Below are 17,333 nucleotides of genomic sequence, written 5' to 3' on the forward strand. Positions count from 1 at the left end.
CTCTTAGTGTACTCCATGGCACACCCGTTTCCTCGGAGGCTTTATAAAGTGAACAATTTTGTTGTTTAACTAATTCAGCAGCTGCAATTAACTGTCTGGAGTCATATTTGCTGTATTTTTTCTTGCTTTATTCATCATTCAACTTTAAAATAAAAAAATAGCCAATGTATTTTTGTGATAGCATATAGGTAATTTCGTGATATAGGTAATTTCGTGATATAGGTAATTTCGTGACACACTATAATTAGCTTTCTAAGTGAAACTAAGTTATTGTAAACTTAATTTACAACACAAACTCTCATAATAATTTTGTTCTAACAAGCTTAGAAAACTTACAAGATCAATTCATATTAAAGGCTTTGAAAATTTATCTTTAGCAAGGACAAAAATGCTAAGAAACGCCATGAACAACATAAGCAATAACAACTGTATGCAGAAGCACAAAATCATACAATTATTCACACTTTAAGAGGTTTATATTCTCTACAAAACTGTGTATTAAATGCTAACATACCATGTACATGGATCCTTTTATGAATATTCGAAGTTAAACCTGCAAAAGAGTACTCATATTTAACGAAACTTTGCTCACTTTTACGAAAACTTTTGTTTTGTGACGTTGACGCATTCCAAGACACGAACGATACATACCACACTATTTAGCGGAGAACGCTGAAACTACCAGACCAAAATTCAGCTCCAAAAAACCGCTGGTATTTTAGTTACAAACGTCATAAAAAATGTCACGAAATTACCTGTGTCACGAAATTACCTTACTACCCCACTCGGATATCCTGAGTAGTTCTGAAATCGCGTTGTTTCCTGAAGCTCTGCGCACCGTATGTGTGACCAGGTAGCCGGAGACCTTAAGACTGGCACCCAAAAAAAAAAAATTGTATAATGACATCATATCACCTAAACAAAATTTCCTAAGTTACTTAAGACACAATGCAGTTATAACTGAATAAAAAAAAAGATTTTTAATAAGCAAAAAATTTCAAATACAGCATTCCCCATTTAATTCTTAAGCTACAATTCTATCAATAGGTACGAATGGTAAAGGTACAGGATCTGTACTAACCTTCACTCTCTGCGACATGTTTAACTTCTCCCGCGGCCGGTGCAGCATGTAGTAGACTGGGTATGTGATGATGTCGCACACGAAGACGAGGGCCTTCAAGGCACCGATCGTGCCCGCGACCCACAGACTGGTCGTAACCATGTTATTCCTGCAACAACAAATTCCGTTAAGTTTACACGGACAGCGTGCAAAAGTAAAGTTAACAAGAGTCATGGTTATCATGCCATTACATCACCCAATCACCCGGGCGATCTGGGTGTGATTCACAGCAAAGTAAAAAACATGACATTGCATGAGCTTTACATTCTCAGGCAAAGACAGTCAAGTAGGGGCAAGGTAGGGACATTACGAACCCCCCCCCCCCCCCCCCCCAACCCAGATATTTTGTTGGTAATAATGCAAATCATTACCAGCTGATAATTACAATTGTGTGTATCTATAGCCATTTGATAAGCAAAAGTACACTTTTAAAAAAATTACAAGTCATAATGATAGTGGAAAGCATCTTTCTTAAGTGGAAGGGTCAGGGCCTCAAGAGTTAAACATTTATTTTTTTTAAATTTCCAGGAATTATTTTGGGTTTGAGTGGGGTGCATCAGTTGCCCCCGAACCCCTAAACTATCCAAAGTATGTTCTTATAACTCACTTTGGCCCACCGTATCCCACAAATCTTGGCTATGCCGAATGTATCTCGGGGGGGGGGTTAAACTCATCTCTAGCCTTTATCCCTGAAGACCCTTAAGTAAATACTTCAAGCCCTAAATCACAAACATCCATTCAGAAAGAAAATCTTTACATGAAAATTGGCAATGAAACATTTCAGTAATAATAAACACTACGACACAGCAACCGTGATGTACACATTAAAATAATTAATAATTATAAATGTGGGTGATTTGATTCCAGTCTGGCAACACCTAGAAAATTGGCTTTATAATGGAGGAATATTAGCCACAATTTAAAAACTTCTTTATACATGTGTGACCTAACTCAAGTTTATAAGGCCCATGGCACTATTTTGACAAATAGTGGTACAATATGATTAGAGCTTCAGAAAGTGTGATCAGCCACAAGCCAACCCGGTACTGAAGTACGGGCATGTTGACAATCAGCTGTGCTCGCTCGCGGCCTGCCATGCGGTCAGACACTAAATGAGCAGCTCCGCGGGCGGCCTTGACACAGATGACTGTGTAACTCTATACCCGGAACATCACTGTTCCCCTTCCTGGCCAGATATGTAGAACAAGGTAAGAGAACAAGCTACAAAGATGGCACAGCGGTTGAAAGGGATACCACAAAATAATTTCCAATTTATAGCAGTAAATTTGAAGTTCTTATAGTATATTCAATTATGTATTATGTTTGACTACACTCCAAAGAATTAATCTACAAATTAAAGACAATGTAGTTATAACAGAATAAGGGAGACGTATGAAAGCAATCAAAATCTTGGAATGCCATGCAAAGTGGACACTATCACACAACAAAACTTAGTTTGACATATCTGTTCATTCGAAACATAAAAAATATTTTGGTTAAAAATTCACTATTTACAGTAATTTGAAACACCATGTTACACACTTTATAGTGGTACCGAACACTAGTACAGAATCCAATAGTTTCATATTCATGAAGTTTGAGATAAATGACAAGTTAGGAAGGAAAAAAACTTATCTACAACCAATAAGGAGTCTTGACATGTTAATGTCAGTAACAAACAGCCGAGTAACAAAGGAAGAATCTTAAGAAAAATTGCTCTCCATAACAATTTATTTTACGGAGTGAGTTTCACTGAAGTATACAGTGCAATAAATGCACTACTATGTTACAAATGAGGGGAAGAAAGTCAAATGGAATACCTGGACAAATATAGACCCACAACTTTACCACAATGTCTGGTTGAACTAAGGTCAGTGTAGAAGGAAGCTAATCTTACTTTGGATAGCAAATTAACTTATCCCAACTCAAGAAACAATCATCTCTAGTTCTGATCACAAAGATAACAAGAGAGTTCTCTTTATCTTTAAAAGATTTGTGCAATGGGAGTGCATGACTTGATGTAAGTTTTTGGACATACGCCATTGCTAAGAACTTTTTCTGTTGAAGAAAAACTAATAAATAAAATAAATAAAAATACCCAAAAAAGACAAAAAACACACAAAATTAAGCAAACAATTGCTGTTGTCAACAAGGATATGAACACCACAAAATATTCCGAAACAGGAATGGCAAAAAAAAAACTCAAATTCACAGAAACTGAGAAATCTGCAGGAACCCTAGTTATTCCATATGTTCAAGGGCTTTCAGAAAAAATAAGACGCCTGGGAAACAAATATGGACTTCAAACAGCATTCCGTTCTAAATCTACTATTAAAAGTATTGTTACCAAGGTGAAACCAGCCACAGAAAAATTACAAACTCACAACTGTGTGTATCAGATCCCCTGTGAATGTGGCCACATGTACATAGGTGAAACTGGCAGAGCTCTATCCACCCGAATCAAAGAACACAAAAACAACTGCAAGAAGGGTGAAACCCTAAAATCCAGACTTGAACATAAATGGGAAAATAGTCGCATAAATTCTTTGGGAAGACTCCACACCACTCATACAGGAATCCGATAAAATAAAAAGGAAAATCAAAGAATCAGCCTTCATTATTAGCAATAAAAATATTTTCAGCCAGCAGAGCATTGAATTAAAAAATATGTGGATCCCTTTGATAAAGAGAGAAACATCCCTGCAGCACAAAACAATAGCCAATACTCAACCCACCATAACCAATCCGCTTTAACTACATGGTGCACAGCCAATGGGGAGACAGCTCGTCTGTCATTGGCTGAGCAAGATGTAGCCCTTTCTCTGATAAATACCCTCATTTTCCAGTAGGTTAGGGGGGGGGGGGGAAACCCTTCTCAGTCGCACCTGTGTTTCCGTACCATGTGCGTCTGCCTGAGGACGGGAGCAGATAGCAGTTCCCGAAACGTCGCTTGTTTCTGTTTTGGTAAAACTATTGTATTTGTTTGTCTTTTCGTTTTGTCATGTTTTTGTCTCGTTTCAACTGTTGTGCTGAATTATTTTGGGTTCAATATTTTTGTTATCATTTGTGGGTTTTTTTCGTTCTCTTAGTACTTTTTTTTTTGCCATATTCCTGTTTCGGAATATTTTGTGGATTTCATATCCTTGTTGACAACAGCAATTGTTTGCTTAATTTTGTGTTTTTTGTCTTTTTTTGGGTATTTTTATTTATTTATTTTATTTATTAGTTTTTCTTCAACAGAAAAAGTTCTTAGCAATGGCGTATGTCCAAAAACTTACATCAAGTCAAGAGAGTTCTTGCTAAGTTTTACTTTATCTCAAAGTATCTAAATGATAAAACTTGCAGTTACTTAGCACAACATAACAGAAATCCTATAAAACCAAGGAAAAAGCTTCAGAAACAAAATTTAAGATTTTTATCAGTGGTATTAACTGATAACCAGTCTTTGCAAGGGATCAGAATTTAACCTAACCAGTGACTACTTACTAACTAATCTCCAACATAATCATTTACTTCCCATTAAAACTTACCATTTTTTAACTTATGTTACGAACAAGACATTCAAAGCTATGTACAGCTTAGTCAAAATTTTCATGAACTAATTACGAAACATTAAAATCTTAACATGTTGATGCAAAAGATAACATCTACCATAATGTGAACTAGCTCAATCTGGTTGCACTACATTAAACTGTAGATAAAATGCACTATTACAGCAAATGAGAGTACAGAAAAATGGGAAGAGGCACACGAGAAAGCTATAAAAAAAATAGTGGGAAAGAAGAGCACGGTAAGAAAATAATTCAACAGAACATGCATATGGCCTGTAACTGCAATATACAAAAGAGTCCTCAGCTATAATGTGAACAAATGATTGCAGCAAGGGTGTGCACTAAAAATTCAACAAATTCCGTGCCACAGCTACTTGCGCAGGCAAACACTACCACGTGCATTTGGACATGCAAGTATCCTTCTGTACTCACTCATCGTCAGACATGTCCGATTAACTTTCTGAAATAAAAAAAAATTTCATGTCATAATGTTCTATATGGATACAATTAAACCAGAAAAACTAACTTAAACACACAAGCAAGTGAACTTCACACACTTCACACAGCAGCTATGACAATGCAACAAGCATTTTAATTGATAAAACACAAGAAACTTAGATATAGAATTTACCTGAAAAAAAAAAAATAGTACAGGACTTCACATTTTTTAGGAAGTTTTATTTTAATTTTTTTTATGTACTAAAACTAGGGAGAAAGTTATTTATTGTGGAACTAATAACTACAGTAATTTGCCTTAACAAGTTTCCAGAGGAAAGCCTTTCACTTCACACTCCTGCCAGGCCTAATAGCAGAAAGCAATAAAGTTATTAATCCACTAAAATCCAGCTTCTCATTGAAAACAAACCATATTCCATTAAGTTTTATTAATTTATATTCTTTTACTTAAAAGAGTTCATCATACTTACTCCTTTTCATGCTATCAGCACAATTTATTTTTTGAATAGCTATGGCACATTTCATGTAAAATGTGGGGGGGCAGATGTAAAAATAAATATAGTTTAAAAAACTAAAGAAACATGCTTTTAAAGATTAAACTAAAAAGTAAAAAAATAATTTTAAAATTTAATCTATGACAATAGTATATAAGCAATACTAGTATAAATGAGAAAAAAGCTTGAGGCGCTTTTTGCCATATTTTTTGTATATTAAGCGCCCCATGCTTTTTTCTCATTTATACTAGTATTGCTTATATACTATTGTCATAAATTAAATTTTAAAATTATTTTTTTACTTTTTAGTTTAATCTTTAAAAGCATGTTTCTTTAGTTTTTTAAACTATATTTATTTTTAACTTTTTATTTTGATATTCTTTAAAACACTCACTCTTAGTCGAAAGAGTTACAGACGGACAGACAAACATACAGGTGAAGCTAATATAAAGCATGTAAAAACCGAGTTATCAGATTCCGAGCGATTCCTATGACGCGAATCGATTAACCGATTAATCCAATGAATGGGTTGCGCCTCGCGCCGTGAGAGCGCGTGGCGTCTGGGTAGGAGGGGGAGCGCACAGGGCGGGTAATGACGGGAAACTCCCGTCCGCCCTGGCCCGGCCTTGAGGGCTAATGCCAGGGGGGCGTTGCTCCAGGGATAACCCTTCTACGCGCGGCGACCGTCCACGCAAGACACGTCACGTAGTTCAAGTGAAGCACAGCCATGGCCTCCTGCGGAGTAGGGATGTGAGAACAAATCCTTTGTCGTGAAAGATATACATGGCATATCGTCAAACATTTAAAAAAAAACTGGTGTTCACGAACCTATCAAACTTGAGATGTATTAAAAATGAAATGACTGCAAAATATATATATATTTACCATCCAAGTTGAATAAAAAATATTTTCGAATAGAGGGATTACTGTGGTGGCGGTAAGAGGTGTCTGGAAAGGTTTTGGTTTAGCTGGTTTGAAAAAAAAAAAGGGGGGGGGGGGGCGTCAAGACGAGTTATTGCCCCGGGTGGATAGTTATTTACGTTTCTTATCCAGATGGGACTTGCAGAGTCGACATCACGGACGTTAAACTATTAATTTAAAGTCTAAACGGGCGGGAAGCCTTTTCACAGACGAGAGCCAAACGCCCGATCGTACATCTTCGTTTTTTTTTTTTTTGTTCATTGTAAAAGGTTAGGTTAGCTACATTATAAATACTTTAAAACATTGTGGACGGTTGATTTGGTTAGGATAGCTACATTAAAGATACCGTGAAACCATGTAAACGGTTTCCTAGCCCTGGATAGCTACATATTAAAAAGTTATTTGCTAAGCAACCATAAAATGATTTTATAGTATTTTTAATGTAGCTATACTTACCTAATATAACCAACCATACACAATTTTTTAAAGTATTCATAATGTAGCTAACCTATCCTAATCAACCGCAAAATTTAATGCCACGCCGGTTTATACAATGAGATATAACGGAAAGAACGGAAAAAAAAAGTGAGCATGAACTTCGGGGAACTTCGGGTGTGGCTCTCTCGTCTGTGAAAAGAAGGCTTCCCGTAGTCGCCAATGGACACGCCGTAGTCGCCAAGAACAGATCAGGAGCGAGCCTGAGATAGTTCGCTGTCCTGGTGGGATCTGCCGGAGTCGATTGTCGCGATGGGCAGTCGACGAGGAGGAACGAAACAAAGTAGTCTCCCCCCGCGCGGGAGGCGCCGTCAATGACGCGTTGCGCGCCGCTGCGGGAAACATCGTGGACGAGGCGACGGCGATTATCGACTCCGTCCAGCCGCGACGCTCCTACCCGCTTGCCATTTGCATCGCCGGGAGCTCCAAGCGAGACATCGCCGCACGGGAAGCCTTTTCACAGACTAGAGAGCCAAAACCCGTAGTTCCCCGAAGTTCATGCTTTTTTTCCGTATCTTTAATGTCGCTATCCTAACCAAATCAACCGTCCACAATGTTTTAAAGTATTTATAATGTAGCTAACCTAACCCAATTGGCCATTAGTATCCTTTTATCAACACCGCCATATTTATTTACAATGAACAAAAAAAAACGAAGATGCACGATCGGCTCTCGTCTGTGAAAAGAAGGCTTTCCTCGCGGCACCGGTGTGTGTTTTCATTACGTTCATTGCACAACCAAGTTATAGAATATGCTTTATAAATATTCTTACCCCAAACAGCTTTGGAATAGTTCCGCGATCCGTTCATGCACAGCCAAGCTCGGCGACAGCAAAATGTACGGAGAATTTTAAACGACCCTCTGCAGATTCGAAATTCTATTTTGATTTAAGTAAACTTGAAATTCGAGCCCAGCTGATAGCGCTGTTTTTTTTTTTTTTTTAACCAACAATGTCAACGTGCATTCCATGTACACACAAGGCCATGATTTTTTTTTCATTACTTTTATTTTAAGGGCTAATAGTAAAATTTGTATACAGTACTCGTGCATTTGTTGTTCTAACATAATTTGGTAGTGTAATATATTTGGTGTAAAAACTCTCGTAAGTCATCGTAATTAATCATTTACTAAACATTTGACACCGATTACATTACACTAAGGGCGGTATTCCAAAGGGAGAGAGTACAATGGTTGCGTGGCCCGGATCCCACTGGTAGTCGCGCGCAACCATATTTACACTGGTTTATATGGTGAATCACTAGTCGCCGCGTCGAGTCCATGATTAATCTCACGAACCACCAGACAAGACGGCAGCGCAGGTAAGGTCGTGCGGTGGATTCCGGGCGTACAATAACAGCCTTAAAAAAAATTGGTTGTCAGTAAAGTCTGTTTACGGACGATAGTTTAACGTGACTAACGTAACTAACCCAACATTGATGAAATTATTGCATACTTTTATGAATAAAATTGAACCATTTTTATTGAATTATCACTGTTTTGTATGGATACAAAGTGAAATGAAACCTACAATTTAATTGATAAATTTACTTGTATTTGCACTCAGTAATTCTAATATGTTTTAAGTCAAGTGTGAGTGGTAATAGTAATTTAAGTAATTTTAATACTTGTGAAAATTTTAATTTTTTTAATTTTCAAAATCCCTTTACCACCGAAAAATTTCCTGTATGCACAGTTTCTTTTTTTTTCTTCTTTTTTTTGCGTCGATATTTCTACAAGGAATATCATTCAACAATGATCATTCCATTCGGCAGAAATCGAGTACTGCTAAATAAATTCGCGGACAGCAAACCAGAATAAGCAACCACAAATGTGTGGATCAGAGATTTATCAAACATACAGACCGATCCTACCGTTGCATACATATACCAATAGATTGCACTGCTTCGTGTTCGGTAGCGGCATAGCCTCGACGAGCACAGGTGGCAACAGGGGAAGACAAGTCAGCGTCTACCTGCAGATACGCCCTGGTGGTGTCGCCAGGTTATCTACCGCGTGTCACTACGCCTGGCTTCCAACAATACACTGCCTTGCAGACAAGCCTAGCAGAGGTCGACGCGAGGAAAGACTATGCAGTTATCAGTGAGGAAAATACACTCGTGGTAAAACCAACATACCAATTGAACATGCGTCGGTTCTGTACTGTCTGAAGGCACTACTGCCACACGATAGAAATATCCTTGAAAGGACTTTCATGGCAGCAGGTATGGATGGTTCTGTGGAAGAATTAGCATAGCGCTGACCATCTTACGGGGCAGTTTTTTTTTTTGACGTGACGTCTAATAAATCGATGAACACCGGCTGCACGCACGAAAAAATGTCCCGTTGCGCACATTGTCCCGTTACGCCCATTGTACGCTTGTGCCCCATCTATCTCTCTTCCACTCGATTGGAACAACCATCGATTTGACTTTTTCGAGTCACATTAAACTTGAAACACTCCAATTCGTTTCCTACTTTTCCTATCATCGTCCTATCCTTAACAGAATAACACAGATTGGAAGAAGTTAAATAGAAAACATGTATAAAAGTTATAGTTAAAATAATCTCTTCGTTAAAGTAATAAACATATTTGAATTAATGAGTGCAAATAAAAGTAAATTTAACAATTAAATTGTAGATTTCATTTCACTCCTTTGTATCCATACAAAAGTGATAATTCAATAAAAATGATTCAATTTTATCCCTAAAAGTACGCAATCATTTAATCAATGTTTTGTTATGACGTCACGTTAAACTATCGTCCGTAAACCGACTTTACAGACAACCAATTTTTTTTGTTATAAAGTTTAGAACTAAAGTTTTTTGTCAGTTAAGTAAGACACCCAGATAGGTACTTACGCACCTCCGAAATCCCGTTAGTAAAAAAATAAATCTCTTCCCCAGCAACAAAAGCAACAAAAGCAACATCGGGAAGCAAACCGGACCAGGTGCGGCCGGGCCCAAGCAGCGCTCACGCCACACGAAGCAAAGTGCAGCTCGGGTTGAACGTTGTCCCGGCGCCAGACCCCCCCCCCCCCCCCCCCCCCCCCCCCCAACACCTCCTTGGCAACGAGGGCGACCGGTTATCGCCCCGCGCGGCACAAAGTGCAGGCGGCGAGGCTTGTTATCTGGCGGGAGAGCGAGATACAGTCCTCTTCACCTCTCCCGCCGGTAACACCTTCACCTCCACCAAAGACACGACGGGCCGCCTAGTCTCGGGCGATGCGTCTAGCAGCAGCGACGCCTATAAGCGCCCAAGATGTGAACTGGCACGCAGGTTTCTCTTCACGGATGAAAGACTAACTCCCGGGCACACACACGGTGCACAGAGCTTCAGGAAAAAACAACGCGATTTCAAAACTACTAAAGATATCCGTTCACGAAATGCGTTTAAGAATTCGCCAAGGGCCGAAAACTTAATTTTGATTTCGGAATTAAGTTTTCAAACTTTACTTTTAGATAAGTTAAAATGGTAAAAAAAAAAAAAAAAAAAAAAAAAAAAAAAAAAAAAAAAAAAAAAAAAAAACGTGTTTTCAGAATAATTTCTTGGGCTTAATACAACCGGTCAAGATTCTTGAAAGCACTTAAAAAGGGACTTGCTTGACACCTTTAACTTACTGTCTATGCCATATTGCCATATAATGTTTCACAGTCACCGCTCAAACATCACAGTTGTCCTGTGCACGACGAGAAGACTGCGCGCCAGTCCAGAGGAGACACCGCGCTAGAAGCACCAGCGAGCGTCGCGCTTATCATCCCGCCTCACTGACACACAAACACCGACTAGGAAATCGGAGCGGTTACCATGACATGTCCGAAATCATTTAAAATGTGTAATGCAAGGCCCATGAGTGATTTCAAGAATCTGTAACCAGTTTCATGCCTACATATTCTGAACACCCGCGTTTAGTCATTTTATTTTTTTTTACTTAAAAAAAAGGAAGATTAAAAATCCACTCTCAACGAATTCTTTAATTATTTATTTTATTAACAGAGCCCAATCTGATGTCATAAGCAGTATACAATCGCGTGGTTTTCTCTAAAGCTGTGCCTGGGTAGTCGGGGCAACGAGGCAAGGGCGCATGCGCAGAGTTGGATGAACATACGCCAAGAGGGGGGGGGGGGGGAGCCTAAGATGTCAAGTTCTGTCCCTGCCCGATTACACCCGAACAATTCAACTTCGGCCAACCTCGGATTTATAAATATCCATATTTCTCTTTATTTTAAAATAGCTATACTAACCTAACTAACCGTCCATAGTGTTTTAAAGTGTTTTAATGTAGCTAACCTAACCGACCACTTTTAATATTTAAATTCATTTTTTCTGCGCAAAAATAAAACAAATCCCGAAGTTGGCCGAAGGTGAATTGTTAGGGTGTAATCGGGAATGGCAGAACTATGTGCTTCTTACGTCTCCCAAGGAGGGGCGGGGAGGAGGACAGCATCTGCAAGAACGAAACTGAAAAAAAAATTTCCTCCCCCATCCCTATTCGTTTATCGTCTACTACTGGATACGCTTGGTAAGAGTAAAGAAAAGGGATGTCGGACACATCGTGTTCAGAAACAAGTGTTTTCACAAAAATCTTTAAAGTTACGATCAGAAACTGTGGAGGGGGGGGGGGGGGGGAGACAATCAGCCAATAGGTAGCGTTTTTTAAGAGTCTGCACTCGATATTTGGTATGGTGGAAACATCTTTAAATCGAAAGATTCTGCCGATTGCAAATCAGTTGAAAGTAATGTGCAAAACCTCAAACATTTAAATGACAAAGTGCACTGCTTCATCTAGGGTTGCTATGATTCTAATCAAATCCCATTTATAATCAAGACTAACTTAGGATTTAAATAAAATCCAACTGATTGAAATCACGTGTTCAGGATTGTTCTCAAATCGTTGAAAAAATTATATCAATATGCCGCAAATCAACATTGGCAAGTAGACTAAAGGGAATAAACATTCAAACAGAAAAAAGTTGCAGAGTAGTTAGGGTGTGTACTACTTGAATCTTTAACATAGCAAGATTCTTTTGTTTTATCAGTGTAGGTGTTTTGGTGGGATAGATCCTACCAATTGTTTTAAATATGAAGGAACATTAAAAAATTAGGCATATTTGATTTAATGAAAACCTATTAAACGAAACTCGTATCAACTAATTTATTTTTTAAGATCTTTCTCGATTGCATTTCCTTTTAATTCGTGGTTCCAGATGCAGCAAAACATCTATACTCCATCACCAAGCAATGTTACCTATTCTGCAAAATGATTTGAAGAAAAAAGAGGGGCAGTTTCCTTTATCTATGAACCATAGCTTTACTACACTATTTGTTACATACGATTTATAACATTTCCTGAAGTTAACTCAATTTTCAGCATTAACTATTTACAGGTCTTCTCATTATAGGGTTATATACACGAATACCACATCACTGCCACATATTTCGCAAACGAAATGAAACAGCAAAATAGTCTTACCAAAATACATAGCCCCACGATAATTATTCCTATGTTTATTACCTTTATTACCTTCATATAATAGGGCATGAAATTTAGTGAGCAGTAAAGCCCAACTACACTGATAAAATATTTCGAATAAGCATTTAAAAAATTTCAGATTTTTTATCTCAAAAAATTCGTAAATGAAAAGCGTAGTAATACGTATGGCATACGTATGGAAGACGAACTTTAAAGTAGCGTTTTTCAAATCCGGTACCTTAACTGATATCGGCTCATTAAAATATTTTCACAAATTTCGATACTATGAAAGCAGCATTGCAAACAATTTTAATTCAAATCTCTTAATTGACATCTACGTACCGAGAGAGTCCAAACTGCTGTGTTCCACGGCCTTTGAGACCGGCCACTGAGCAGGGCTGTGCCAATCGCGAAGCTGAGTCGTCAGTGTCAGAGTCCAAGGCGACAGAGGGACCGCGCGTTGTCAACAGCGATATGCACATGCTCCGCCCATCGCAAAAATACTTCCAGAGCACACGACACATGTGCCATCACAGCGGCTGGCAAAGCCGCGCGAAAATTATTACACTTTACCAGGCTTGGTAAATATTTTTCCCCTACCACAGATATTTAGTATCCTATAACTACAAAACATTCCAAATTGCCACACTTCAATATTGCAGGAAACATTTTATAGCACTAAATTCAGTGGCGTGTGGTCAAAGTAATTAAATAGGTACTTATGAGTAAACAATGTCAGGAAAATTTTGTAAATGATAAAAAGTTGAAAAGGGGAAGAATGTTTCACATGGAACCTTACAAATTAATAAGTCTCTACTGTAACTAATTTTTCAATAACGTCATTTAAAATATTTCCTAAGGCATCCCATTATTTTTCACCGAATTCCCTTGATGCTGAAAATCTCCTGACTTTTCCAGGTTTTGCCCATTTTCCTCAGTTGCCGGCCACCCTGTTATATCCTAGCAAACATTAATTGGCTAGACAATACGAAAGTAACAAGCCAATAAACAAATAGACAACCACATAAAACCAGCAAGAAGACTTTCCAGCAACGTTATGGGTACATCTGCACTTGCCGAGATTTAGCGCTAAATATACGTAATCTAATATTACATAAAACGAGAACGAAAAACCCTTTTCCGTGAAAATGTCATCCCAAAAGCAAACTCATTACGAAAATTTATTTATAGTAGTCAAATGTACAGTAAGGCCGTTTCAATTACTTTAAACGCTATGAAATTTAAAAACACCAAGACGACTATGACTATGACTCCATGAGTTGGGATGTGGTTGAAATTTCATTGTTTTTTTCTTTCTAAAGAACACAAATGGTTAAACAAGCTTCGACGAATAGGGCTGGGAATAAAAGAGGACATTCTAGCATTACGTCATCAGAGAATGCATAACAATGCAAAGTAGTTCAGCTGACGTGCGGCCATCGTAACATTCTTCCATTTCCGCGAAGCAGTGTTTGGAAACAAAAGACCGCACCTGACTCAGCGCTCCGGGTGTACACACATCAAACTGCCGAGCACCAGCTGCGGAATGCGCTGCAATCAGGTCTCGCGGAAGCGACAACCATTTAATGTAAATGTATACAGTTTGCCAGCCGACCTCCGTAGCGTAGTCGCTTGCACACCGGCTTAAGCTGGGTTTACGATTGATTTCCTTAAGAATTTTAACTTAACATCGAGCACACGATTAAGGCAAAACTACATTTTCCAGTTTATGATTGACATATAAGTCGTTAATTCTAACCAATCACAGCACAAAACACATGGTCGACCATTGTTCGAAACTGAGAAGCAGGTTTGAAATAGGTTATTGACAAATGGGATATCTATTTTTCGAAATGGATGATGATTACTAATGACAAATATACGAATTCTAACCCAAAATACTGCCTCGCTCGGTCCAATAATAAGACAAACTTCCGGTTGAAAGGTTCCGGTTTGTTGTGATTGGTCGCTTCCCTCAAGTCTTAACAGAAATGGTTATATTTTATATTTTTCGTTAAGTCTTATATCATATGGTTCGCACACGACCCGTCAAAATTCACACACGACAATCATAAACCATTCCACTAGTTTACATAGTCATATGGTAAGTACACGACTAAGTCTTAAGTCTTAATTCTGAATTCTTAATTTTCAATCGTAAACCTACCTTTACGGTGCGAGGGGTCCTGGGTTCGAGTCCCGGGTAAGGCATGGGTGTACAATATCCATTCTGATATTTGATAACGACTTGAAATTGATGTTTTCACTGGAAAATAATGACCCTTTGGCCGTTGGCGACAAGCTGTAGGCCACATACTACTTAAAAAAAAGAAAAAAAATTACAGTTTGCCCGCTCCAGTGCCGATGCTTCGAGAACTACGTCAGCTAGCGAGGGCGGGGGTGAACAGGGATGAAGCGGGTGGTAGTGGTAGCCAATGGACTCCCAGAGCCTGGGCCCTGCCCATGCTGATTTTTGTCCTCAGAAAACTACTCCAAGCAAACAGGCGGGACACAGGCCACGCCCGATTACTATCCCAACAAACATACGTATGTCGTGGTCAGGCCCTCCAGTCTACTGAACTCGCCAACACTTAGCTCGAATATCCCCGCTTCGGTGTAAATTACGCAGATGTTATAATCAAGATTAAAGACATTAATGTGACTAGTCTAGATTGCGGTCCAATCGTAGAGGTTGGGTTTACGATTGAAAATTAAATATCAAGATTTACTGGTGTACTTAAGATATGTATAGTAGTGGGATGATTTAAATTTGTCCTGTCGTGTGCGAATCACGTGTTGACTTACAACTCCAGTCTATATAAATTTATTCATAACTAAATTTTTTATAACTGTACAACCGCTTAGTGTTGGCTCGTAAAAATTACATTTAGTATGTATATATTAAAGTTCATAATATTTCTGCTATGTGTAGAATTCAAGGTAACCAACTAAAATGAAATTTTTAGGTTCAACCAGTCATGTATTTTAAGTAAATACATAGAACACTTTCACCCTGGGTAAATATCAATCTGCATAGATTCCTAACCAAAAATCTAAATGCGGAAGATACCTACCTATTGAAAAATTCAGGTTATATGACATGGCTGCCCGTTTTAACTAGCTAGAATAAACGACCACGAAGTCAATCATAAATTAGAAATTAGGTTATCATAGCCATATCGCTGCCTTAGAACCAGACTGTTCTAACGCCACTTTGTCTATTTTTCTGTTTTTTTTTTACATCGATTGTTCTAACTCATATTTCTCTACCCATGTGTAGCAGCCGAGTCAAAATATTTTCATTACAATAGTCAGAAACAACACGTTCTAACTCCATACAAGATAGTCCACACAGAACCATATTGTTCCAACTCCATTACTGTAGTAACTCCAAAAATAAACATTGTAATAACATAGGGTTTCATGTACAAAAAACTGACCTATGTGATACGTGTCAAGAGTTAGAAACTCTAAAGGAAAATACTGAAAGCATACCAAATGAAAAACAGGTGTTTAATAAGCATCAAGAAGAAAAGTTTTTGCTAGAGAAGAGAAACTTAAAGATAAGGCTGAAATTTTCCATCTCATTAACTATACAGTAGTGTGTTTCGATCTTCAGAAGGTACTTTCATGTCCACAATCCAGTACATCGGCTTTCTATTACAAACGTAAACTTTGTGTTTATAACTTAACAGGATATGATATAAGAACCAAACAAGGATATTGCATTTTATGGCATGAAGGTATTGCATCAGCTGTAACCAAACACTTGGAAGAGATAGTGAAAGAAACACCTACTCTAGAGCATACCATTCTTTGGAGTGATTCGTGTGTACCACAAAACAGGAACTCACTTATGGTGCCAGCTCTGAAAAACTTTGTTGTTAGAAATGACAATTCAGTTAAGAAAATTGAACAAAAATTTCAAGAACCAGGACACAGCTGTGTGCAAGAGGTGGATAGTCTCCATAGCGTAATTGGAAGGCATTTCCGTGGGATTGAACTACGTAGTCCTCTTGCCATAGTTAGACCATTATTAAGCTGTCGATCAAGGAAAAAACTTAAATAAGTTCAAATACGAGTTTTCAAGGATTTCAGAACTGTAGCCAAACTAACCAATTTGAACAATGTACCATTCAGTAGAGTGAAACACATAATTTATGAAATGGGAGAAGGCTCTATCTTGTTCAAAACAACGTTACAGCCCGCTGTTCCATTGAACAACGTGTCTTTACTTTTACGAACGTCTTCACGAGGCGCAAAGAAAAGCAAGACGTCTTTGCCATCTCCATCCATTGTGACAGGAAAACCTCAACTAGATGCAGCAAAAGTAAAGGATATTAAATCATTTTATAAATATTTTAGTGGAACTGACAAAATATTGTGGAACTATTCTCAAATAAGTTGTAGTTAGTATAAATTGTTTGAACTGAAATGCCTATCATCATACTGTTATATTTGTGTAACATTTAAATTGATTAATTAAGTACCATAAGTTCTCATATTTTGATCATTAATACAATCTTTATACACAGGCAAACCTAACTTCAAAAGTTTAATGCATGGTCCAAAATAACAAATGTGGAGTTAAAACACTAACAAAATTTTATTCCTTTAAAGAACAGCTTACTTGTTCTAATAACTCCGGTGCACGTATTTACTTTATATACTTTGTTTTAACAACTCAATGAGTAATTGTCTTCTAATTTGCAGGAATGGCTGTTCGATTATCAAACTAAATAAATACAGCGAGTTAATATAAATCAATTAAGGTACATACAAAATGTATCATTGTAAACTTTCAATTCACTCTCCTGAAAAATTT

The 17,333-nt window shown here is 37.9% G+C and overlaps 1 protein-coding gene across 4 annotated transcripts in view; it reads right to left on the minus strand.

The window, feature by feature from the left end:
- The window catches only part of LOC134534217 (long-chain-fatty-acid--CoA ligase 4), a 67,789-nt gene that overhangs the window by 19,680 nt on the left and 30,776 nt on the right, over positions 1 to 17,333 (minus strand). For 2 of the 4 annotated variants that reach the window (XM_063372483.1, XM_063372484.1), the window contains 2 exons: positions 5,104 to 5,131; positions 1,082 to 1,229 (listed from right to left, as the gene is read on the minus strand). In XM_063372483.1, the coding sequence (XP_063228553.1) occupies positions 1,082 to 1,229; positions 5,104 to 5,117 (162 nt within the window). In that variant the 5' untranslated portion in view covers positions 5,118 to 5,131. Of the gene's footprint in view, positions 1 to 1,081; positions 1,230 to 5,103; positions 5,132 to 12,850; positions 13,006 to 17,333 lie in introns of those variants that run through there. The other 2 variants (XM_063372482.1, XM_063372485.1) reach the window with 2 other exon arrangements.

This window comes from Bacillus rossius, chromosome 7 (genome assembly GCF_032445375.1).
Source record: "Bacillus rossius redtenbacheri isolate Brsri chromosome 7, Brsri_v3, whole genome shotgun sequence".
NCBI lineage: Eukaryota > Metazoa > Arthropoda > Insecta > Phasmatodea > Bacillidae > Bacillus > Bacillus rossius.